Here is a 26,928-nt window from a genome sequence, read left to right on the forward strand (position 1 = left end):
TGATCCCACGTCTGGGGATTGAGTCCTGTATCGGGCTCCCCAAGGGGAGCCTGCGTCTCCCTCTGCCTATGTCTCTACCTCTTTCTCTGTCTTAAATAAATAAATAAATAAATAAATAAATTAAATCTTTAAAGGGGAAAAAAAAAACCCTATGCTAAACACTTAGAATATAAGGTAGCCTATTATCCCATTGTTTTAGGATCTTTCCTTAAAGTGAAGCCAACAGGATACCAGCCATAAAAGCTACTTAGTTGTGCAAGTCAGTATATGCTAAATATCAGATGAATGTTACAGATATAAATGCAGTCTGAATTCAGAGGAAGGAGAGCTCATTGTGGGTGGGACAGTTTAAAGAGTCTTTCATAAAGAAAGTAGCACTTGGGCCTTTAGAGAAAGAGAAAATGGAAACACAACTTAACCAAAATTTGTGAAGTGCAGCAAACGCAGTGCTTATAGGAAAATTTATAACATTGAATGTATATGTTAGGAAGAAGAGAGATCTAAAATCAATAATTTAAATTTCTTGCTTAGGAAACTAGAAGAGCAAATGAAATCCATAGTAAGCAGAAAAGAGAATAATGGAACAGAAATCAATGAAATTGAAAACAGGAAATCAGTAGAGAAAAATCAGTGAAACCAAAAACTATTTCTTTGAAAAGATCAGTAAAATCTGTAAGTCTCTAACCAGGCTAACTTAGAAAAAAAGAGAGAGAACACAAATTACTAATATCATGGACATTAAATGGATAATCAAGGAATTCTAAGAGCAACTCTATGCCCATAAATTTGATAACCTCATGATATGGACCACGTCCTTGAAAGACATAATCTTCCAAAACTCACACAAGAAGAATTAGACAATCTGAATAGCCTCCTATCTATCAAAGAAATTATATGAGTAATTAATAACCTTCCAAAACCAGTCCCAGAAAGAACCAGTCCAAATCCCAGATGAGTTCACTGGTGAATTCTACCAAACATTTAGGAAAGAAATTATACCAGTTTTCTACAATCTCAGAAGATAGAAGCAGAGGGAATACTTTCTAACTCATTCAATAAGCCCAGCATTACCCTAACACCCAAACCAGGCAAAGACGTTACAAGAAAACTATAGGCCAGTATTTCTCATGAACAGAAATGCAAAATTTCTCACAAAACACTATCAAATTGAATCCAATATATAAAAAGTTATATATCACAACCAAGTAGGATTTATCCCAGGTATGCAATGTTGCTTAAGCATTTGAAAATCAATTAATGTTTAGGTGATGGATGTATTAACTAACCTTATTGTGGTAATCATTTCATAATATGTATATATTTTAAATTATTACATTGTACACCTTACCTTAAACTTACACAATGTTATTTGTAAATTATGTCTCAAAGCTGAAAAAATTAGTGTAATCCTTTACATCAACAGATTAAAGAAAAGTCACATAATCCTATCAGTAAATGAAAGAAAGCATTTGAAAAAAATCTAACAATCATGATAAAAACTCTCAGTAAACTAGGAATAGAAGGCCGCTTACTCCATTTGATAAAGAATATTTATAAAAAACCTGCAGCTGACATCATACTTAATGGGAAGAAACTAGAAACTTTCCCAGCAAGATCAGAACAAGGCAATGATATCCTTCTCACTACTCTACTCCTTTTCAACATCATACTGGAAGTCCCAGCTAATTCAATAAGAAAAGGAAATAAGAGACATACGGACTGGGAAGAAAGAAAACTGTCTTTGTTCACATATGATTGTCTATGTAGAAAATATGAAATAATTGACCAAAAAAACTCCTGAAACTAAAACAATTATAGCAAGATTGCAGGATATAAGGTTAATATGTAAAAGTCAGCTGCTTTCCTACATGCCAGATATGAACAAATGGAATTTGACATTAAAAACACAATAAAGGGGGATCCCTGGGTGGTTCAGCGGTTTAGTGCCTGCCTTTGGCCCAGGGTGTGGTCCTGGAGTCCCGGGATCGAGTCCCGCGTCGGGCTCCCGGCATGGAGCCTGCTTCTCCCTCCTCTTGTGTCTCTGCGCCTCTCTCTCTCTCTCTCTCTCTCTCTCTCTCATAAATAAATAAATCTTAAAAAAAAAAAAACCACACCATAAAGGGGATCCCTGGGTGACTCAGTGGTTTAGCACCTGCCTTTGGCCCAGGGTGTGGTCCTGGAGTCCCGGGATCACGTCCCACGTTGGGCTCCCGGCATGGAGCCTGCTTCTCCCTCTTCCTGTGTCTCTGCCTCTCTCTCTCTATGTCTATCACAAATAAATAAATAAATAAATCTTTAAAAAAAATAAAAACACAATAAAAAATAATCTTTGTGACCTTGGATCAGGCAAATCCTTCTTACATGTGATGCTAGAAGCACAAGTAACAAAAGAAAAAAATAAATTGGACTTCATCAGAATTAAAAGCTGTGTTTCATAGGACACAGTCCAGAAAGTAAAAAAGACAATTCACAGAATGGGAGAAAATATTTAGGGCAGCCCGGGTGGCTCAATGGTTTAGCGCCGCCTTAGGCCCAGGGTGTGATCCTAGAGACCCAGGATCAAGTCCCACGCCAGGCTCCCTACATGGTGCCTGCTTCTCCCTCTGCCGGTGTCTCTCCCCCCCCACCCCCCATGTCTCTCATGAATAAGTAAATAAAATCTTATAGTTATAAAAACTAAACTAAACTATAACTAAAAAAAAATTATAGATGACAAGGAACTTATATCCAAAAAAAAATATGAAGAACTTCAAACCTAATCATAAAAAGACAAATAACTTAAAGAATGGGCCAAACATGCTCCAAAGTCATTGTCCGATTTCTCACTGTGATGATGAAGCATGGTTACATTGGCGAATTTGAAATCATCGTTGATCACAGAGCTGGGAAAATTGTTGTGAACCTCACAGGCAGGTTAAACAAGTGTGGAGTGATCAGCCCCAGATTTGATGTACAACTGAAAGATCTAGAAAAATGGCAGAATAACCTGCTCCCATCCTGCCAGTTTGGTTTCATTGTACTGACAACCTCAGCTGGCATCATGGACCATGAAGAAACAAGACGAAAACACACAGGAGGGAAAATCCTGGGATTCTTTTTCTAGGGATGTAATTCATACATGCAAATAAAATGCCTCAATGGACTCTGGTGCTTCACTTGGTCGTTCTGAAGTTTACAGCAGAGTAGCAAGAGCATCTGCAGCTGTGTACAGCCTTCATGTTCATTGGGGGATGCTGTTTCCCGAAGTGAACAAGGAAGTCTTGACTTGTCATAACTCACACCATCATGCTCATGGTTCACCAGAGGAGGTTGTATCTATCTCTGAATAGCTGAATCTGGGTTGAGGTCCAGCTGATGATGCTTTCCCTTCTGGGGCCTTACATTAACCCTGGAAGGAGTGATGCTGTTCTGTTTTTAGCTTGACAATACACATTTCATCCACTGTTGTTAACTGCCCTAAAAAATATGAACTGGCTACAGTTAACTGTGTAAGTGTTCATAAGGAAGCAGGCAGGAAGCAGACTAGAGCTCACAGCTCACTAAGATGCATCAAAGTACATTTGGCTGGCCTGTCAGTAACATTTTAGCAGTATGTGTTTGTAAAATGTCATTTAGAAAACTGAAACTTCTTTTAAAAACTTGTTTCACTGTAAACCTCTCACAAATGTATTCCTGGAATTGGGAAGAATTGGTTGCTCGGCCACTTTACCTGGGGGAATGCTTGTAAAGAACTCAGCCACCAAAGAGGGTAGGGTGGCTTCTGTGAAGTACACCAAGGCTCCCCACTCCTCTTTGTAAGCAGTGCTGTCTAGTAATGTAACAAGAGCCACATGTAAGTAACTTTCTAGGAGTTACATTAAATAAGTAAAGAAAAAAAAAGTGGGCCAAAGACCCTAATACACACCTCCCCAAAGAAGATATACAGATGATAAGCATATGAAAAAGTGCTTCACATCTTGTCATCAAGGAAGTTCGATTTAAGACAATCCTGAGGGGCACCTGGCTGGCTCATTTGGAAGAACATATGACTCTTGATTTTGGGGTTCTGAGTTTTAGCCCCATGCTGGGTGTAGAGATTACTAAAAAAATAAATTAAAAAAAAAGTAAAAATAAAACAGTCATGAGATACCACTGCATAACTATCAGAATGGCCAATATGAACAACACTGACAATCAAGATGTGAAACAACAGGAACTCTTATTCAGTGCTGGTGGAAATACAAAATGGTACAGCTACTTTCGAAGACAGTAGGGCAGTTTCTCAAAAAAAATGAAACATACCATACAATACCAACAAAGTGGTTGCACTCCACAGTATTTACCCTGAGGAGTTGAAACTTACATCTACACAAGAACCTGCATGTGGATATTTGTAGAAGCTTTATTTATTTATTTATTTATTTATTATTATTATTTTTTTAAATTCTATTTATTTATGATAGCCACACAGAGAGAGAGAGAGAGGCAGAGACACAGGCAGAGGGAGAAGCAGGCTCCATGCACTGGGAGCCCGATGTGGGATTCGATCCTGGGTCTCCAGGATCGCGCCCTCAGCCAAAGACAGGCGCTAAACCGCTGCGCCACCCAGGGATCCCTAGAAGCTTTATTTAAAATTGGCATAACTTAGGGCAACCCGGGTGGCTCAGCGGTTTAGCACCGCCTTCAGCCCAGGGCCTGGTCCTGGAGACCCACGATCAAGTCCTACATCGGGTCTCCTGCATGGAGCCTGCTTTTCCCTCTGCCTGTGTCTCTCATAAATAAATAAATAAAATCTTTATTTAATGTTTTTATTTTTTATTTTTTTATTTATGATAGTCACACAGAAAGAGAGAGATACAGGCAGAGACACAGGCAGAGGGAGAAGCAGGCTCCATGCACCGGGAGCCCGACGTGGGATTCGATCCCAGGTCTCCAGGATCGCGCCCTGGGCCAAAGGCAGGCTCCAAACCGCTGCGCCACCCAGGGATCCCTAAATAAAATCTTTAAAAAAAAAAAAAAAAATAAAACTGGCATAACTTGGAATCAACCTAGATATCTTTCAGTTGATGAATGGATAAACTTGGTACATCCAGACAATGAAATATTATTCAGCACTGAAAACAAATGAGCTATGAAGCCATAGGAAGATGTGGAGGAAACTTAAATGTCTATTACTAAGTGAAAGAAATCAATCTAAAACTATGGACACAGTGATAAGATCAATAGTTAGAGAAGATTAGAGGTTGAGGGGAAGAGGGACCTGAGCCCAGGATTTTTAGGGCAGTGAAATTACTCTATAAGAATGACAGATAAATGTCATTATACATGTGTTCAGACCCACAGGGGGTACAATAGGAATAACAAATTATAATGTAAACTATGGACTCTGGGTGATCATGTGTCAGTTGTAACAAATGTACCATCTGGTAGGGGATGTTGATAGTGGGGAAGACTGTCTATGTGTAGAGGCTGGGGATATGTGGGAACTCTCTATATCTTCCTCTCAATTCTGCTGTGAACCTAAAACTGCTCTTAAAAAATAGTCTTGGTGTGTCAGGGTGGCTCAGTTTGTTGGGCATCTGCCTTCAGCTCAGATCATGATCCTGGAGTCCCTGGATCAAGCCTCATGTCAGGCTCCCTGCTCAGTGAGGAGTTCACTTCTCCCTCTACCCCTACCCCTCCCTGCTTGTGTTTTCTCTCTCTCTCTCTCTCTCTCAAATAGTAAAATCTAAATAAAATGTTTAAAAAGCCTTTAAAAAAGAAGAGGAGGGGGAAGAGCTGTCCAAGCAGAGAGAACTGAATGGGTACTTACCCAGGAAAGTATAGCTTAGATCCTTCTCTCCAGTGGTTTGGTGTAACTTCTTATTATTAGAAGAAGCAAGTTAAAAAGTATAAGAGGCATCAGAATGTGGTGGCATTTTCAAGAATTTCACCTGGAGAAGTTGACTGTTGAAACAGGCACGAAATGAACTGACTAGATTAAAACCTAGCCAGGGAAGAATATTTATTTATTTATTTATCTATCTATCTATCTATCTATCTATCTATCTATTTATGATTTTATTTATTCATGAGAGACACAGAGAGAGAGGCAGAGACACAGGCAGAGGGAGAAGCAGGCTCCATGTAGGGAGCCCGATGTGGGACTCAATCCCAGGTCCCCAGGATCACATTCTGGGCTGAAGACAGGCACTAAAACTGAGCCACCCAGGCGTCCCTAAGAACATTTATTGAGCATATATTATATATAGGGCTATCTTAGAAGTCTTCTATCTTCTAAGTCTTCACACAAATTCATTCATTTAATCCTCATATAAGCCAGCATTATAGGTATTATTTTTGTTATAATTCTTGTTTTACAGGAGAGTCAGTTGAGGCATTTGCCTCAAAATTACTCAGCTAGCAAGTGACCAAGCACTGTCATTAAGTTATACTTTCTCCAACTGCTTCAAGATACATTTGCGTGCAGAGCTCCAATTACCAGAAGCTGAAAACTGGAGATTCCTATTTGGCTTGCAGAGTATTTTTTAAAATACTGACTTGGCTGCCAATATTTAAAACTCAGAACGTTTCACATAAAGATGCAGTTTTCTTGGCAAATTGGGTGTGGCCATGCCAGGATTGCATTTCCACCAGGCATTAATCTGTTTCTGCTCTCTTTATTGTCTGTGGGGCTGTGAGCCCTCCAGTTCACATCCCACCCCCAAGCTCCCATCATATCTCAGACACTGAGACTTTGTGCCAGTCTCGACTCATTCATTTATTTTGATGCCTGCCGCCTCCTACAGGCCTAAGATCCACCCTTGCCCTTTCCTAGCAATCTTGGACTGTTTCCCTATTTTGGACTCTGAATGGATTCACAATATACCATAGAAAGAAAAACTTGGCTAATTAGATATATGGACTAAAGAAAAAAGTTAAGTTTTAAATGTGGGTATTTGGGTGTATGGTGATACTTTTGGTAAGTATTGTTAAAAGTGTGTAAAAATGTTTTATTGTACTCTTGCTTTTCCCTCCCACAGGCCTCATTAAATCCAAAGATACAAGCATGCAGCTTAAGTAATGGGTTTATTATTGTAGTGGACCAATCAGTGATACTGCTTGACAGTGTTTGTAGATTGCTTCAACTGCATCTTGTATTTGGTAAGTCTAAGTACAATAAAATAAATTGGAAGTTTTTACTTCCAGTAAATTTCTACTGCATAGCCTTTTCTTTACTCTATTATTTCTAAGACTTTCAATTGGACTAATTTCAAGAAATTAATCTCAAGTGCCTTTTTTGTGCTGAGTACTAGATGCAAGGGATCCTGAGATGAGCCCTCTTCTCAGTAAATCTAAGGGGTATGTGTATGTTTAAGTACATATAAAGCAACAATTAACTCTACTTGCATTTTTTTTCAAGATTTTATTTGACACAGAGAGAAAGCACAAGCAGGGGAAGTAGCAGAGAGAGAGGAAGAAGCAGGGCTCTCTACCGAGTAGAAAGCACAGTGTGGGGCTCGATCCCAGGACTCTGGGATCATGACCTAAGCTGAAGATAGACACTTAACACTGATCACCTTAAGTGATCTGTGATCGCTTAATCACCCAGGCACCCTGCATGGTTTTCTATATTATAATATTGTGGAATCCAGTTGAGCCCAATTTTGTTCAAGTTCCTGAGTCTTGTACATAATTTCAATATCAACAGATAATTTTTTTTAAGATTTTATTTACTTATTCATGAGAGACACAGAGACAGAGACATAGGCAGAGGGAGAAGCAGGCTCCATGCAGGGAGCCTGACGTGGGACTCGCTCCCGGGACTCCAGGATCACGCCCTGGGCTGAAGGCAGGCACTAAACCGCTGAGCCACCCAGGCATCCCCATCAACAGATATTTGAATAATATTAGAATATATATAGCTCTCTAGGAGCACCAGCTCAGCTGGTTAAGCCTCTGACTTGATCCCAGAACCCTAGGATCAAGCCTCACTTCAGGCTTCCTGCTCAATGGGGAGTCTGCCTCTTCCTTTGCCCCTCCCAACTGCTCATGCACACCTTGTCTCTCTTGAATAAATAAAATAAATTAAATCTTGGGACACCTGGGTGGCTCAGAGGTTGAGCATCTGCCTTTGGCCCAGGGTGTGATCCGGGAAGTCCCAGGATCGAGTCCCACGTCAGGCTCCCTGCTTGGAGCCTGCTTCTCCCTCTGCCTGTGTCTCTGCCTCTCTCTCTCTCTCTCTCATGAATAAATAAATAAAATCTTTAAACAAAACAAAACAAATATGGATGTATAGTTTAGGTATATGCAAATATGGATATAAGACTAAGGGAGGGGTCACTATGCTGGAAAATAGGTGAAAACATTGTGAACATTTTTTCTGTAATTTTAAGAACTTAGACAACAGAAGAGGAATCAGAAGGTATGCATGTGAGATGGCAATCTTGATTACAATATGGAGGCAAGGAACTCTTATTTTGTAGAATCTTAATGTATCTACCCTGAATGTTCTACAAGATTCAGAATTTCACCATGAAATAGTGGGCTGTGTTAATGTGTAATACATTTGTGGGAAGTCTTTGTTTATGCCTCACCTTATCCAGGGGGGCTACCCTGAGCACTCCAATTAGTGCTGTGCAATATGCATGGCTCATCCAAGCTATCTTTCCCTGCTCTACTTTTATGTTTTTTTCAGAGAATTTACCACCTTCTTACATGTCATATAATTTATTATGCTCTAATTGTTTGTCATCTATTTCTGCCTTGGGATTTAAGCTCCATGAAGGAGGGACTCTTTTGTTACTATTCTCAGATATATGCAAAAGGCCTGGAACACTGCCTTAGCATGTACTAAGTGCTCAGTAAATATTTGTTGACTAAATAAGAGTAACTTTTTTTTTAAAGATTTTATTTATTTATTCATGAGAGACACACAGAAAGAGAGAGAGAGAGAGAGAGGCAGAGACATAGGCAGAGGGAGATGCAGGCTCCATGCTGGGAACCTGATGTGGGACTCAATCCCCGGTCTCCAGGATCACACTCTGGGCTGAAGGCCGTGCTTAACCACTGAGCCACACAGGCTGACCAAGAGTAACATTTAAAAAAAAATTTTAATTACCACCTTTTGGACATATTTAAGAAAAGCTTGAATAGTTGAGTTTTAATGACCAAATTTGCACATTTTTTTGTACTGAAAATAAATATTTTTGAAGGAAGCTTGTAACTTTGATTTGTAATTTTCAGATACCAAAGTGGATGTAGTTGGCCTATGTCAAGAAGGAAAGTTTCTTTTGGTTGGGGAGAGAAGTGGCAATTTACATCTTATTCATGTAACATCAAAGCAAACATTACTCACTAATGTAAGAAACTGTTATATTTTTCATTTTTGTCACTTAAATTTGAAATTACCTCTGAGAAAACTAAAACTGTAACAAACCATTATTTAATTTTTTAATTGAAAGAATAATATTCTTTATATTAAATTTTAAAATTCTACCTTATATGAAGTAAATGCAAAATTGAAAAATTAAGCTTTGGATATATTCCTACTATGTTTGTCCAAAATAGTTTTTCATTTTAAAACTAAAATATTTCGGATATAGGCAGAATTATTGCTAATGGTCATCAATAATATCCGTTTTGAAAAAATATAATCCTTGATTGTATTTTTCTGGGCTTAATCTTATCATTTGAAATGAATTTGCAATTAGGCTTTTCTTCAGAAAGCTAATGATGAAAATCAGTGTACTTACCGGAATCTTGTTATTGAGAAGGACAGTTCAAGTGAAGGTAAGTGTTTTGAATTTTTCTTTAATGTCTAGAGGACATATATACCCAATAAAAAAATAAGATTTATAGTTAAGAAATTATATGAATTCATCTTTATGCCTCCTATATTACTTATTATATATATATATTATTTATATATATATTAAATTTTCTAGTGATTCAAGTAATATTATTATAAGAAATAAGTTTTTGTATTTTATTTTGTTTTAGTTTGTTTTAAAATTTTATTTATTTATTTGATAGAGAGCATGCACACACATAAGCAGGGGGAACAGCAGAGGGAGAGGGAGAAGCAAGGCTCCTCACTAAGGAGAGAGCCTGATGTGGGGCTTGAACCCAGGACCCTGGGATCATGAGCTAAGCCAAAGGCAGACACTTAACTGACTGAGCCACCCAGGTCCCCAAGTTTTTGTATATTAGTTCTTTTCAGGGGCTTATTTATTATTTTTTAAAGATTTTATTTATTTATTCATGAGAGACATGGAAAGAGGCAGAGACATAGGCAGAGGGAGAAGCAGGCTCCCTGCAGGAGTCTGATGCAGGACTGGATCCCATGACTCTGGGATCATAACCTGAGCCAAAGGCAGATGCTCAACCACTGAGCCACCCCGGTGCCCCTCTTTTCAGGGGTTTAAATGTACTTCCCTGAACTTAATATTCTTTTTTTTTTTTAATTTTTTAATTTATTTATGATAGTCACACAGAGAGAGAGAGAGAGAGAGGCAGAGACATAGGCAGAGGGAGAAGCAGGCTTCATGCACCAGGAGCCTGACATGGGATTCGATCCTGGGTCTTCCAGGATCGCGCCCTGGGCCAAAGGCAGACGCCAAACCACTGCGCCACCCAGGGAACCCTGAACTTAATATTCTAAATTCATTTTTATAGTTTTAAGAGTTCTTTTTTTTTTTTTTTTTTTTTTTTTAAGATTTTATTTATTTATTCATGAGAGACAGAGAGAGAGAGGCAGAGACACAGGCAGAGGGAAAAGCAGGCTCCATGCAGGGAGCCCAACATGGGACTTGATCCTGGGTCCCTAGGATCAGGCCCTGGCCTGAAGGCAACACTAAACTGCTGAGCCACTCGGGCTGCCCAGTTTTAAGAGTTCTATAGATTACCAAGGAGACATATTTTTTAAAAAATGTTTTTGTAGGTTTCAATATATTTATCATATTTTTATTTCAACAAATGTTAACTGGACATTAATTTAATATATCTGAGGGATTTTTTTTCCTGTTAAGTGAAGTTTGGTTTATAAAAGTTTCAAAGAAGTTAGCATTATTTTTACAAATGACTTACTTATTCTTTCTAAATAAGCTTTATCTGTGTCATTACCATATTATTTGATAATTAGAATTTAAGTGAGCAAATTGACATGTTTTTAAGGTCTTAAATTTTCTTTTTAAGATTTATTTATTTGCTTGAGAGAGAGAAAAAGAGTGTGGGAGTGCTTGAGCATGGTCGGGGGCGGAGGGCAGAGGAAGAGGAATAGAGAGTCTCAGGCAGACTCTGCCCTGAGTGTGGAGACCAATGCAGGGCTTGATCTCATGACTCTGAGATCATGATTTGAACTGAAACCTAGAGTCAAGCACTTAACTGGACACTTAACTGACTGCACCACCTAGGCACCCCAAACACTTAAATTTTATGTCCATGCACCTGTTAGAGAAATTGGCTTGATTTTATTTCAATAGGTACCTATTATATGCTGCTGCTTACAAACAATGGATTTTTTTACATTACAAATCTTCAACTTTTAAAAATTCAACAAGGTAAGTAATGGATTTTTTTAATTATTATTGATTTGCAGCAATATTTCTTATTAGTTTTTTGGGTAAAATTTTAAATATTCTCTTTAAGAATATTATTTTAGTTTAATTAGATTCTATAATACCGCATATACTTTTGAGTATTCACATATTGCTTAATTTTCACTATTAAGGCTGTGACAGGATCTAAAGAAATGTACATTGTTTACAGCCTTCGAGAAGTTCATGGCTTAGTTGGGGAGACAAGATACACACTAGCAGAGTAAATGCGTTTTGATGGAATGAATGAACCTGGAAACTGAAATGATTATATAAACACGTTAATACAGGCGATAATCCATAGAATGTGCTAAGTGAGTGGTATGGACCATACATCCCTCTGAGCTGGGAAAGGTTGAGGGCATGTGTTCAACAAATATTTTTTCATAATCTTCGTGCCACGAATGTACAAAGTCCTGGGGATACCACCAGACATAGCTCTTCATAGTTTAATGAAGGAACCAGACAAGTAAAAGAGCTCTTCCAAAGTGGTATGCAAAGTGATGAAGACTTTACAGGTAGCACTTTAGAGCTTGAAGAAGAGAGTTGCATCAGGGAGAAGACCACCTTAGGAGGGAGAAATGTGGTAAGGGAAAGTATGGAGAGGCTCTCTGGAGCCTAAGATGCAGCCTGGCTGGTGCCCTGACCATGACATGTCACCGTTTATATCGGTGGTCAAGAGCAAAATTGAAACTTCGCCACTGCTTTGTTAGCTTCCTACTAGTGTTCCTCTCACTAGGAGAATAGTGTATGTAATTTGGCCTTGACACACAAGGGTGACTTGTGTGTATTTTATAGGTTAATACTATAACTTTAGTCTGCTTTCTCCTTGCATGCAGCGATTGAGAATGTAGACTTCAATACAGCAAAAAAGGTAAGAAAAAGCCACATTGTCCTCTTGAAATTTCTATTAAGAGAGTGTTTCTGGATATTGTCTAGTGGTTGATATTTTGGGAATTAGAGTAATAAAACATTTTAGTAACATTGCCATTTAAAAGTGCATTTATGGGGGCTGGCTCCTTCAGTAGAGCATGCAATTCTTGATTTCGGGGTTGTGAATTTGAGCCCCATGTTGGGTGTAGAGATTGCTTAAATATAAAATCATTTTAAAAAGAGAGATGTATTTAAAAATAAATAAAAATAAAAATGCATTTATAACTGATTGATTTAAACTAATTTTTGTCAATCTTTCCAAGGAATTTGGACTGTGGACCATATCTATGACATTCTTGTTTTTTTAATTTTGCAGTTACAAGGACAAATCAAGTCTAGTTTTGTTTCTACTGAAAATTATCATACCTTTGGTTGTCTCAATCTTGTGGCTGGAGACTTAGCAAGTGAAGTTCCCGTGATAATTGGGGTAATTTTTTCTATAAAATTTTATTTTATTTTGGTTCTGAAGTATTTCTTCATTAACACATAGTTTTGGTTAAATTGCTAATTAATTTGTATTGTATAACTTAAAGATAGAAATTGTAAAATTAAGATTTTGAAATTAACTCAATAAGTACACCTGAGTTTCTCTGTTGGAAAACATAGTGCATCTTTTTTTTTTTCTTTAATAATTATCTTATGTGTGCTTAATTTGTCAAATATTTTTATTTTATTTTTTAAAGATTTTATTAATTTATTCATGAGAGAGAGAGAGAGAGAGGCAGAGACACAGGCAGAGGGAGAAGCAGGCTCCATGCAGGGAGCTTGATGTGGGACTCAATTCCGGGTCTCCAGGATCATGCCCTGGGCTGAAGGTGGTGCTAAACCACTGAGCTACCCAGGCTGCCCAGCATCTTCATTTTCACTCATTTCTACCTGAAATTTAGCATTTCTTTCAGTTATGAATCTAGGGAAAAATAACAACAAAAAATCTAATTATATTCAAGAAGTAGAAATAATTCAATATAATTACAGCATTGACAACATTTTTACCTGCCCGATTTATATTTTATATTAGGAGACAGTCACATTTATCTATTCTGTGTATCTAGTTCAGTGTTTCACAGGGGTTCCAATGATTTAAAATTAATATTAAAAAACAAAATTAATATTTTTATTAATATTAATATTTTATTTGTTTCAAATATTTGTGGATACTTTAATGAAAAACTTAACCAAAAACTGTCTCATCTTACTGCAGGAAGTCTTAAAGAGTTTACCCTGTATCTCTGGAGTGAGTTGCCTGAATGTGCCCGCTCCTTATTAAATATTCAGTGGTAATGGCAAATAGTCCAATTTGCTATTCTTTCCATTCTGTTCTGTTGAAAGCAGACTAAGAGAGTGACTGGCAAATAAAACTTGGGCCTGAATACATACGTATATTTTGAAATACATATACGTGTACAACTTGGGTGTTTTTACTTGAAGGAGTCTTCAGATCTAACAAACAAATTTGCAGTTGATGTGCTGTTTCACCTCTGTAGGGAACTGGTAATTGTGCATTCTCAAAATGGGAACCAGACTCTTCCAAGAAAGGAATGACAATTAAGGATGTTCTTGATGCAGAGATTATTAAAGGTAAAATAAGTTAATGAAACTACTTGGGGCCATGACTAGTGAGTTTTAATTTTCATGTCAATATGTTAAGTCGAGTGAATGGATCATTTTACCTTACTGCTCTTTGAAAGAAGCCAGATTAGTTTGATAACTGTCCACATAATTGACTGTTCTTGACCTGTTGGAATTTTTACTCTTCATTTTGGGAGGTTTACATTTTAGCGGTCATCTAAAAATATATAGAGTCAGGAATATGAGAATGGAAACTTTTTGTTTAAGTGTGGTAGTTCTGCCTTTTCATAAATAATGGTAGTTTTTTATTTAAACGTGGCTGTCTGTGACACAGAAATGTAATCTTACACACCTCGATTTCTCTCTTGTAGGTGCCAAGAAGTTCCAGTTGATAGACAATCTACTTTTTGTTCTTGATACTGATGTATGTTTCTGATATTTCTGCTTCGTTGTTTTCATTTGGTATTATGTTAAGCAACAAAAATTTGTCAAACTTAAAAAAGACAAGGATTTTAGCTGGGGTGGATTACTATCTGGTGTGCTGTGCTTTATTTCAGTACCTATATCAAGAAATAGATGCTGCAGTGTAAGATCTTGAAATATCATTAAGAAGGTGTGTCTGAAATGTTTCTTTTTGCAGAATGTGCTGAGCATATGGGATATTTACACTCTGACTCCCATATGGAACTGGCCTTCTCTTCACATCGAAGAGTTTCTTCTTACCACCGAAGCAGATTCTCCTTCATCAGTCACGTGGTACATTATGACACTAGTAGTGATTTCCTTTCTGTTACAACCAGGTCTCTTGATCATTCATTATATGTTACATTCTAACTAACCCTGTGGACAGACTGACAGGGTAAGGAGCATTCCACTGGGGTCAAATTCATTGAGAGCAAATAGTCTGTACCAACCTCCAAATGGTTGTGTTAGAGAGTGTCAGTCGGGGCCATAAACATGAAGAAATGAGGTTCAATGTCTTCTATGGGAATCAATTTTCACCTCTTAGAATATTCCTTTGACTTAGCTTATATCTAACTTGGCAAAGTTTATTTGAGTCACTTAAACCTTCTTTCCTCTTTTATTTAGGCAAGGGATTATAAATCTCAAATTAGTAGCTCTGACAACTACTACTAATAAGGTATTTGAAAATTTTATTTCACATTAGTCCACATTATGTGTTAGAAATAGCATAGCTAATATGAAAGTGGTTAAGTAGTGCCTATAGCATTTAGCTTTTTGTTGACACAGTCTTGACAAATCAAATATAATACCGCAGAGTTCTTTTTTCTTTTTTTTAAAGATTTTATTTATTTATTCAGAAGGAGAAGCAGGCTCCCTGCAGGGAGCCCGATGCAGGACTGTGTCCCAGGACCCCAGGACCATGACCTGCGCCGAAGGCAAGATGCTCAACCACTGAGCCACCCAGGTGTCCCTCTTTTTTTCTTATTAAAAAAAAATGGAGGGACACTTGAGTGGCTCAGTCAGTTAAGCATCCAACTTTTTAATTCAGCTCAGGTCATGATCTCAGGGTTGTGAGATTGAGCACCATACTCAGTGCAGCCTGCTTGTTGCTCTCCCTCTGTTCCTCTCCCTACTCATGTGTTCTCTCGCTCTTTCTCTCCCTCAAATAAAGAAGTAAAATCTTTTAAAAATAAATCTCAGCTCCATGGGCAGCCCGGGTGGCTCAGCAGTTTAATGCCGCCTTCAGCCCAGGGTGTGATCCTGGAAAGCCAGGATCGAGTCCCACATTGGGCTTCCTGCATGGAGCCTGCTTCTCCCTCTCCCTGTGTCTCTGCCTCTCTCGCTCTCTCTGTGTCTCTCATGAGTAAAGAAATAAAATCTTTAAATAAATAAATAAATAATCTCAGCTCCACACTTTAAATGGAGCATTGCAGGATTAAAAGTATCCGCAAGAAAAAAAAATATCCGCAAGAAATGTTCATTAGAGTGACTCCTATTATTAGGAATTAATTTACCTTAAATATAAATTGTAGAATGAACTTCAGGTGTATGGTTTTTCATTCAAAAGATTCGGAAGATGGAATAGAGCATAATTTCATATATAACATTTAAATAATACAGTAATTAACTTAGTTATGAAATTGTCTTTTGCATTTAGCCTTGTACTGAATGTTTTAATATAGGTCCTTGATTATGAAGTACTATCTTGGTCTTGTAGATTTATATGACCTACTATACTAATTGCTTTTCTGTTTTTCTTAGATGAAAAATCTCGTGGTTTATTCATTACCTATGATGGAAATACTGTATTCTTTGGAAGTATCTAGCATTTCATCTCTGGTCCAATCAGGAATTAGCACAGTATGTTGATGTATATTTTGTACTTTATAATAAAAACATTAAGCAGACTAAGCGGTGCCTGGCTGACTCAGTCAAAAGAGCATGTAATTCTTAATCTCAAGGTCATATGTTCGAGCCCCATGCTGGGTATAGAGTTTATTTAAATAACAAAATTATTATTATTTTTTTCTTTAAGCTGAACATGAGTGGAAACTGGTGTAAGTAATACCTAGATAGGTCTCATGTTTACAACTATATTTATTATCACCAGATGCTTTCAAATACACTTGCCAAAGGCCAGTCTTCATGTAAGGAAAAGAAATAAGCATATTAATCAAATAAAACCTGAATCATCTACTTGTTCAGTTTTCTTTTGTCTCCACAGGAAGTATGAATGATAAATAGTTTGGGGGGAAGGTCATTGCTTTTATGGAGCTTACGTTTTAATTATAATCTTTTTAAAAAAACATTTAGTACATTTGTCTCACATTGTCACACACACACGCACTCTCTCTCTCTCTATTTTTCCAAACCTTTGAAATTACTTGCAAGCACCATGGTGTGTTACCCCTAAGTGCTTCAGCAGATCTCTCCTAAGAATAAGGGCATTCTTCTATAACGCCATTATCACTCAGAAAAATTAACATTAATACAATACTATTATGAAACATACCATCCAAACCCAGATTTTACCAGTGGTCCCAATTACTTTAAAGCTTTTTTTTTCTTCTTGATCTAGCATCTACTCAAGCATCATGCATGGAATTTTGTTGTCATGGTCACACAGTAGTCTGCCTTTAATCTGCAATGGTTCCCTATTTTTTTTTGTTTGTTTGTTTTTTTAAGACCTTAACATTTTCCAAATCCTAGCTTGTCATGTTGTAGAATGTCCCTCTACTTGGGTTGTCATAATTAGGTGCATACTGAGCTTTCTTGACAAGGATACCACATAGGTAATACTGTATTGAACTGTGTCATATTAAGGGCCTCCTGTCCATTTGTCCTACTATTAGTGATGATAAATGTGATTACTTTGTTGGGGGCAGTTCTACCAGATTTCTCCACTGTAAGGTACTTTTTTCCCCCTTTATAATTGCTAAGTAAATTCTGTGATGTTGTTTGGAGACTCTAGGAATATTCTTTTCCCCAGTGGTTTTTTTGCTGTAAATTTAGGATCCACTGATGGATAATTCTCACCTAAATCAGTGTTTTCTTAGTAACTATAAAATGAATTATTTTTGTATTTCAACTTTAAACTTTTTTTTTTAATTGTTGTAGGATACCATATACCTTCTGGAAGGAATTTGCAAAAATGATTCAAAGTAGGTCATATTTTGTTTTATTAAATAAGTCATTAAATAGCAGATAAGTTACAATTTACTTACTTAATGACAAATACACTTACAGTGCAAACTTTTTTCAGACTGTCTGAAGACTCCATCTCTCTTGTGGTACTCAGGTGTCTTACAGAAGCTTTACCAGAAAACAGGTAACTTCTTGTTTTCTTTTAAGCTTTACCCCTAAGTTCCCTGATTAATAAAATTTTTACTGAAATTTCTTATTTGACTTGTCAGATTGAGTCGATTACTTCACAAACACAGATTTGCTGAAGCTGAGAGCTTTGCTATTCAGTTTGGACTAGATGTTGAGGTAATTCTTTCATGAATTCATTTGTTCATCCAACAAGCATTTCTTTATGTAATAGAGACTGGGGAGACGAACACGTAAAGTGTAATTGGACTTTAGTATGGTCAAGCCTATAATTAAAATATGACCAGAGAACACTAAGGATTCAAGGGAGAGACTGACACCGTACTGGGACGGAAAGATTTCCCAGAGGAGGTCATTTTTTGGTCAGATCTTTTTTTTTTTTACAATTATTTTGAACTTTTATTTTTTTAAAAGATTTATTTCTTTATTTGTTCATGAGGGAGAGAGAGAGGCAGAGACACAGGCAGGCTTCATGCCGGGAGCCTGATGCGGGACTCGATCCCGGGACTCCAGGATTGCGCCCTGGGCCAGAGGCAGGTGCTAAACAGCTGAGCCACCCAGGGATCCCTTTTTGTCAGATCTTGAAGATGTTCCAGATAGTCCAGGAAGAGGAAGGGAATTCTAGGTGCAAAGACAGCATGAGCAAAGTGAGGGAGGCTTATGAGGCTTCTAGGAACTCCTGCTGACTAGGTAGGAGCAGAGAATAGGTTGTATGCGCAAAGGAGTGAAAGGAGCTGATGATGGAGCAGTAGGTGGTCAGTGCCTGGGGAACTTTGTGTGCATCACAGAGGATTTAGATTGTAATTGACCAGTGATGGGGAGATGACTAGATTATGACTTTTTTTTTTTTAGATTTTATTAATTTATTCATGAAAGACACACAGAGAGGGGCAGAGACATAGGCAAAGGGAGAAGCAGGCTCCCTGTGGGGAGCCTGATAGAGGACCCTATCCCGGGACCCCAATATCATGCCCTGAGCCAAAAGCAGATGTTCAATTACTGAGCCACCCAGGTGCCCCAGACTATCACTTTGTAAAACTGAAGAATTGTTTGGAATGGTGCAGATTTAGGGGTGTAAAGACCAATTGGGAGATTGCACAGATTTCTGAGTGAGACCTGAGCCACTGCAGTGAAGTGAACATGTACGAGAGGGAAAGTCTGACACAAGAGGCACAGAGGAGGGAGAATCAGTGGGGCTAAATCATCACACCTAGGGAGGGACAACTGTAGGAGATGGACTGACAGGATTCTGGCTCGGCATACTCAGGGGATGCGGATGGTACTCCATAAAATGAGAAATATGTGCGGAAGAGCAGGTAGTGGGGAAAGATGAAGGGTCTGCTTTCTAAAAATTGCATGGAAGGGATCTTGTGAAATCAGACTGTCTAGTAGGAGATTGAGAGTGATGTTAGTTGAATCTAGAGGTAGGTTATGCTAGGTGACCACTCAGACCACTCGGGCAAATGTGTAGAGTAGAGAGATCTCATCTTAGGATAAAATTCAGGGATAGCAGCATGTAGGAAATAAGGAAGAAGGGATATCTGCATATTTGGGAATGAAGGAGGAAAACCATAAGAATGTCTGATGGAAGATAGATGATATAGATAGAAGTCAAGGAAAGACGGGTGCCTGGATGGCTCAGTCAGTTAAGCATCTGCCTTCGTCTCAGGTCATGATTTCAGGGTTCTGGGATAGAGCACCACATTGGGCTCACTGCTCTGTGAGGAGCCTGCTTCTCCCTCTCCGTCTGCCTGTTTGTGCTTGCTCTCTCTCTCTCTCTTGCTCTCTGTCAAATAATAAATAAACAAAATCTTAAAGAAAAAAAAAGTCAAGGAAAGAGAAACTTTAGAGTTCAGGAGGGAGTGATCAGCAGTTTCAAATACTACAGATAAGATCAAGTATTAAAACTGGGAGGTATCGGAGCAGCCTGGGTGGCTCAGCGGTTTAGCGCCACCTTCAGCCCAGGGCCTGATCCTGGAGTCCCGAGATTGAGTTCCATGTCGGGCTCCCTGCATGGAGCCTGCTTCTCCCTCTGCCTGTGTCTCTACCCTACTCTCTCTCTCTCTCTCTTTCTCTCTCTCTCTCTATCATGAATAAATAAATAAAATCTTTAAAAAAAATTTTTAAGTGTAACATTTTAAAACATATAAAATAATTTTGTGTGGTATTTGGAAAGGTATATGAGTAAAGACATAGAGAAATTAATGGAATATTAAGCACCAAAATCAGTAATGGATACTTCTGGTTGAGACAAGGAGGATGATATATTAGGGATGCAGAGAAGAAATCTTAAGCTATATTGGTAATATTTACTTTTAAGTAGGTTGAGAGTACATGACTTATTACCTTTTTGAACATTTGAAAGTTTCATAATAACTTTTTTTTTTTAAGAGTAGGGATGTCTGGCTGGCTCAGTCAGTAGAGCCTGTTTACTTTTGATCTTGGGGTCATGAGTTCAAGCCCCATGTTGGACGTAGAGATTACTTAAAAAAAATAAATAAAATTAAGTGAATGGAGTGAATAATCAAGATCAGTAAAAGCAGTTTTCAGGGAGTATAGAAATACAAGTAGAGAAACTATACTTTCTTACCATTTTATTTGTTTATTTATTTTTTAAGATTTTATTTATTTATTCATGAGACATAGAGAAAGAGAGAGGCAGAGACAGGCAGAGGAAGAAGCAGGCTCCATGTAGGGAGCCTGATGCGGGACTTGATCCCAGGACTCTGGGATCATGCCCTGAGTAGAAGGCAGATGCTCAACCACTGAGCTACCCAGGCATCCCAACTTTCGTACCATTTTAGCTTTCAGAATTACAGGGTTATTGTCAAAATTAGCATTTTGCTTACAAAAAAGGAACCTGAAGTTTGGGATCTCTTTCTTTCTTTTCTTTTCTTTCTTTCAAGAGAGTGTGTGAGCCTAGGGAGGGGCCGAGGGAGAGGGAGGGAGAGAATCTTAAGCAGGCTCCACACCCAGGGCAGAGCCCAACATGGGATTTGGGGTTCAATCTCATGACCCTGAGATCATAACCTGACCCAACACCAAGATTTGGATGCTTAACCACCCAGGCACCCCATTTTGTGTATTTCTAACTCATGCTGTTTCTAGCTGCTAAAGAACCTTTGGCAGATTTAGGAAATGAGATATGCACCATAACCCTTGGGCCATCTTTTACAAACCAGTTCTGTCACTTTGGAACTGCATAGTTTCAGGTGCATTACTTACCCTTTCTGGAGTCTTGGTTTTCTTGATGGTATAACAGTAGTGTTAGTATTTACCCTGTAGGGTTATGGTGAGGCATAAATGCTTGCTTAGGTTTTTATGAGAATTAAATGAGGCAATTCACATAAGGCTCTTTTTTTTTTTTTTTTTTTTTTGGTATCTATTTATTCATGATAGATACAGAGAGAGGGGCAGAGACAGGCAGAGGGAGAGGCAAGCTCCCCATGGGGAGCCTGATGTGGGACTCGATTCCGGAACTCCAGGATCACGCCCTGAGCCAAAGGCAGATGCTCAACCACTGAGCAACCCAGGCATCCCCATATAAGGCTCTTAGTACACTGCTTGACATGTGTAGTTCAGGATTCAATGGTCTCTGTAACTCTTAGCAATCTGGATTACCTTTGGGTGATCTGAGTCTTAACCTGCTTTACTATTTATTCCTGGACCACATGAGGCTTCGCCTTTTTTCATGACAATCTATTGCCTGCAGCCTAACAAGTCCTGCACAGGCATCATTTTGCTTCAAGTTGCTTTAATGTGTCATGTTTATACTATAGCTTGTTTACAAGGTGAAATCCAACAATATATTAGAGAGACTAGCCTTGAGTTCTGCGGACACCAGCAAGCCGACTGAATGGCAGAAACTCGTAGATGAAGCTAAGGAAAATCTCCGTAATATCCAGGTGTGTTTTCCCTGTCATGTATGAGAGTATTCAGATTGATGGACTGGTGAATATTAAGTCGCCTTACTGTGTCTGACATTTCTGAAACAGGACGATGAATTTGTGGTGAATTACTGCTTGGAGGCTCAGTGGATAACCTATGAAACAACCCAGGAAATGCTAAATTATGCCAAAACCAGGGTAAGTTTTTATAATGTCTATACCTGTTAGTTTGTCTCATGCAAAATAAACTGTCTCAAAAAAAAAAAAAAAAAAAAAGAATCGCAGACCTGTTCCAAAGTGCATTTTTGCTGTAGGTTCCCCTCAGTGAGCTATGGATACCATTGATAATTATATTCCTTAAAATCAAGGTGTAACAGATGGGCAAATCATTGTGAGCTGTTTTCATAAGATGCATTATTTTTTTATGATGTGTCATTTCTTTATTCACTATTTATCTCAGTTCAATGCGATTTGATAGTTTTCCTTTCATGGAAAATCTATCTTCTTTCATGAAAAAAACTAATACAGCAGATATTCTAACATTGTTTCTCTTTGCTCATCTCAGCTTTTGCAAAAAGAAGATAAAACTGTTCCTACCTATTCTGATGGTTTAAAAGAGGTAATTACATTGTACTTAATTTGAGGATAAATGTACCTTTACAATATGTTTTTCAATTCAAGATAGACCTGTATTTTTTCAAGAGCAACTTATTTTAATTCTTGTTTCCTTACTGAAAAATGGGAATAATAGTACTTATGGGGTTATTTTGAAATCAGGTTAGATAATTGATATAAACCATTTTGTGTAGTGTCTGGCATCAGTTATGCACACAAATAAATGCTGTTATGATGACTATCATGGTTTAAATTCTTATTTCAAAGTAAATTTTTGGGGACACGTGGGTGGCTCAGCAGTTGAGCATCTGCCTTTGGCCCAGGGTGTGATCCCAGGATGCTGGATCGAGTCTCACATCGGGCTCCTTGTAGGGAGCCTGCTTCTCCATCTGCCTATATCTCTGCCTCTCTCTCTCCTCTCTCTCTCTGTGTGTGTGTGTGTCTCTCATGAATAAATAAATAAAATCTTAAAAAAAAAAAAAAAGTAAATTTTTGGTATAATCCAGCTAGATTTTACCATAAGGGCATTTATAAATGAATGGGAAAACTAATTAATTTTGAAGGTCATCTATAATCAATGTGCAAATGCATTCTCTTCTGCAGTTTTATTGATTGAATATGATTGGAAATGTTTCCATTATTCCAAGGTTTTTTTGGTCATATTTATGTGAAGTGGTATATGGGATGAAATGAGCATGTGTGTAAGACTTTGAAACAGAAAACCTAATTTGGGGTGTTTTTAATTTTAATTTTCTCACACACAATATTCAGATTGTGTTTTATTGTATTTTATTTCTCACATACAATAACCAGGTTATTTCTTTCTAGGTTCTAAGGGCTCGTGCAAAATTGACTACTTTTTATGGAGCATTTGGACCAGAAAAATTCAGGTGTGTACACTCTTTGTTTTTCAGTTTTAGATGATGACTTAGGTTTTAGTCTAGAATGTCATAAAAGATAAAGTATTACTTTGAACGAATGTGTTTCTGGGAATTGAGTGATAGAAAATATTATTTTCCTACTAGGTTTTAGAACATTCTTCTACACTATCTATGGGAACTGATACATTTGAAAGGCAAATTTAAATGCACATATCTTTGCCTTAGCAATTTCACTTCTGGCAATTGATTCTATTAGATATACTAACATAAGCAACAAGAATATCATTCTCTACACATATGAGATATAACTATCTTTTTTTTTTGAGATAGAATTATCTTAAAGATAATACTAGTTTATTGTCAAATTAACAATAAATAGAAGTTTTATTTTTTTCTTGTGGCTAGTCAGTCCCCCTTTCTTGCTGTTTGCAGTGTTAGGCTAACAATCTGACATGCATTTGTCTATCTCTGGACTTTGTATTCAGTTGATTTTATATTATTCATTCACCAGTATCATGTAGTGGGTTTTTTTTTTTAAGATTTTATTTATTTGTTTATTTATTTATTTATTATTTATTTATTTATTTATTTATTTATTTAAGATTTTATTTAAATAGACCTTTATCTGCCAAAAAAACCCCAAGATTTTATTTATTCATAGAGACAGAGAGAGAAAGAGAGAGAGAGAGAGGCAGAGACACAGGCAGAGGGAGAAGCAGCCTCCATACAGGAAGCCCGACGCGGGACTTCCATCCCGGGTCTCCAGGATCACACCCCAGGCTTCAGGTGGCGCTAAACCACTGCGTCACTGGGGCTGCCCTATTTATTTATTTTTTTTTTGAGAGAGAGGAGTAAAGGAAATACAGGGATAAGTATTATATATGTATAAATATATATATTTATATACATATTTATATATATATTTGTATGTTGTATAAATATAGCTAACCAGGTGATCTTATTATTTTATGTTTTTAAAATGAATGAGGGGGGATGCCTGGGTGGCTCAGCAGTTGAGCGTCTGCCTTTGGCTCAGGGTGTGATCCCGGTCCCAGGATCAAGTCCCACATCAGGTTTCCTGCTAAGCAGGGAGTCTGCTTCTCCCTCTCCCTGGCTCTTGCTCTCACTTGATTGCTTGCTTTCTCTCAAATAAATAAATAAAATCTCAAAAAAATACTTAAAATAGGGATCCCTGGGTGGTGCAGCGGTTTGGCGCCTGCCTTTGGCCCAGGGCCTGATCCTGGAGACCCGGGATCGAATCCCACGTCGGGCTCCCGGTGCATGGAGCCTGCTTCTCCCTCTTCCTATGTCTCTGCCTCTCTCTCTCTCTCTGTGTGACTATCATAAATAAATAAATAATTTAAAAAAATACTTAAAATAATTGCTTGTATATAGAGTGATTATCTTAGGAAGGACCTATAAGAAGAGATATGGCTCTCAGGGAGGAATGTAGGAGGAGGAAATTACTCTTTACTCTATAATATTTGTAACTTTTTTTTTAAAGATTTTATTTATTTATTCATGAGAGACACAGAAAGAGAGGCAGAGACATAGGCAGAGGGAAAAGCAGGCTCCATGCAGGGAGCCCAATGTGGAACTCAATCCCGGGTCTCCAGGATTACTCCCTGGGCCAAAGGCAGGCGCTAAACCTCTGAGCCACCCAGGCGTCCCCTTTTTTTTTAACTTTGAGGGGGAAAAACACTAGTTTATTTTATTTATTTTTAAAGATTTTATTTATTTATGAGAGAGAAAGAGAGAGAGAGGTAGAGACACAGGCAGAGAGAGAAGCAGGCTCCACGCAGGGAGCCTGATGTGGGACTCAATCCCAGGTCTCCAGGATCACGCCCTGGGCTGAAGGTGGCGCTAAACCGCTGAGCCACCTGGGCTGCCCAAAAACCACTAGTTTAAATGTCTAATAGTATCTACTTGTAACATATGACTTTAATTTTTTTTTTTTAAGTACTAACTTTTTTCCTCTGACTTTGCAGTGGTAGTTCTTGGATTGAATTTCTGAATAATGAAGATGACCTTAAGGATATCTTTTTACAGCTAAGAGAAGGAAACCTTGTTTGTGCACAGTACCTTTGGCTTCGACATCAGGTAATCTATTTTGCATTTTGTTGTTAATGGCTTCATGGAACCTAGGATCAGTGATTGAATCCATTGTCTACACATGGATGAAGGATGTCAGGTGTGAGTGGGAAATGGCATGTTTGATAAAATTATCCCAATGATATTAAATTAGAGGTGAAGATACCTTAGAAACGTGTTTTATCCCATTCAGAGTCTAATTTACTCCTAAATTTAGCTCAAAAGGCAACATTTTGGGTTACCTGGCTGGCTCAGTCAGTGGAGCATGTGACTCTTGATCTCTGGGTTGTGAATTTGAGCCCCACAATGGGCATGAAGATTACTTAAAAATAAAATCTTAAAAAAAAAAAAGCAACATGTTATTAAATGATTTATTGATGGGTTTCTTGTTTGTTTGTTTTTTTTTAAGATTTTATTTATCTATTCATGAGAGACATAGAAACAGAGAGAGAGGCAGGGACACAGGCAGAGGGAGAAGCAGGCTCCATGCAGGGAGCCTGATGTTGGACTCCATCCTGGGTCTCCAGGATTAGGTCCTAGGCTGAAGGTGGCGCTAAACCACTGAGCCACCTGGGCTGCCCTATTGATGGGTTTCTTAAAAAGTATTGGAGAGGATGTTTCTGTTGTAGCTGGGATTGTGGTAAAGGATTGTGCATTAGCACTTCTGCTCTGATTGGGGAGATATTGTTAGCTCCAAAAAGTAACTTGGTGTGATGTCATTAATGGACCCATTGCTTATGAAGATTGTACTTTTGGGTATCAGTCACTGGGTGACTGACGGGCACTGAGGGGCCACTTGATGGGATGAGCACTGGGTGTTATTCTATATGTTGGCAAATTGAACACCAATAAAAAATAAATTTATAAAAAAAAATAAGATTGTACTTTCACCTCCTCTTAAGTTTTCCTTCCTTTGCCATTTCCATAGTCACTGTCACCTAATTGTTTAGTTGGTACTTGTTGCCATGAGAGTTCATGGAATTTGTGGCTGTCAGCGACTCATCAGTACAGAGTAAATCACCCTTAAGTGCTCGTAATTAAGTCAGTAATATATTTCTTGAAATGACTGCCTAACAGGTCTTACCTTTTGGGGAGGCTGTCATTTTTAAATTTGTCCAATAGATCTTAATTTCTCACTCTGTTATCATTTAGGCAAATTTTGAAAGCAGATTTGATGTGAAAATGCTTGAGAACTTGCTCAACTCAATTTCTACACCAGTCTCTTTACAAAAGCTTTGTCCGTGGCTTAAAAATGATGTGATCCCTTTTGTGAGAAGGGCCATACCTGAAGGGCAGGTAAGTTACCTTCATTGTTTCTACTCTGGATGACTCAAATATAGCTTTTACCTTAGATCACCAAATAGTAAATGGCACCAACATCAGGTAGTTTGTTTAGTGTCTCTGTTGAAAGATTATCATGGGGGTTTTAAATTATTTCAGTGATTATCTGCTGAATATTGTATTTTTAAATGATATGTCTATTTCAGAAAATTCTTGCAAAATGGTTGGAACAAGCAGCCAGGAACCTTGAATTAACTGATAAGGTAATGCCAGTATAATTAGCCCTTAAAAAACGTTTCATACACTCCCAGTGGCATATAA

At 37.9% G+C, this 26,928-nt stretch overlaps 1 protein-coding gene across 2 annotated transcripts in view; it reads left to right on the forward strand.

Annotated features, from left to right (window-relative positions):
• Positions 1 to 26,928, forward strand: part of KNTC1 (kinetochore associated 1) — a 78,335-nt gene that overhangs the window by 4,583 nt on the left and 46,824 nt on the right. For both annotated transcript variants that reach the window (XM_041728362.1, XM_041728363.1), the window contains exons 3-23: positions 7,002 to 7,122; positions 9,205 to 9,320; positions 9,672 to 9,750; positions 11,442 to 11,519; positions 12,395 to 12,429; positions 12,805 to 12,915; positions 13,973 to 14,066; positions 14,429 to 14,481; positions 14,698 to 14,813; positions 15,147 to 15,198; positions 16,284 to 16,382; positions 17,640 to 17,683; positions 17,785 to 17,850; positions 17,936 to 18,011; positions 21,632 to 21,757; positions 21,848 to 21,937; positions 22,305 to 22,358; positions 23,183 to 23,244; positions 25,224 to 25,335; positions 26,479 to 26,622; positions 26,814 to 26,870. In XM_041728362.1, the coding sequence (XP_041584296.1) occupies positions 7,002 to 7,122; positions 9,205 to 9,320; positions 9,672 to 9,750; positions 11,442 to 11,519; positions 12,395 to 12,429; positions 12,805 to 12,915; positions 13,973 to 14,066; positions 14,429 to 14,481; positions 14,698 to 14,813; positions 15,147 to 15,198; positions 16,284 to 16,382; positions 17,640 to 17,683; positions 17,785 to 17,850; positions 17,936 to 18,011; positions 21,632 to 21,757; positions 21,848 to 21,937; positions 22,305 to 22,358; positions 23,183 to 23,244; positions 25,224 to 25,335; positions 26,479 to 26,622; positions 26,814 to 26,870 (1,785 nt within the window). The remainder of the gene's footprint in view (positions 1 to 7,001; positions 7,123 to 9,204; positions 9,321 to 9,671; positions 9,751 to 11,441; positions 11,520 to 12,394; positions 12,430 to 12,804; positions 12,916 to 13,972; positions 14,067 to 14,428; positions 14,482 to 14,697; positions 14,814 to 15,146; positions 15,199 to 16,283; positions 16,383 to 17,639; positions 17,684 to 17,784; positions 17,851 to 17,935; positions 18,012 to 21,631; positions 21,758 to 21,847; positions 21,938 to 22,304; positions 22,359 to 23,182; positions 23,245 to 25,223; positions 25,336 to 26,478; positions 26,623 to 26,813; positions 26,871 to 26,928) is intronic.

This window comes from Vulpes lagopus, chromosome 14 (assembly GCF_018345385.1).
Source record: "Vulpes lagopus strain Blue_001 chromosome 14, ASM1834538v1, whole genome shotgun sequence".
Lineage (NCBI taxonomy): Eukaryota > Metazoa > Chordata > Mammalia > Carnivora > Canidae > Vulpes > Vulpes lagopus.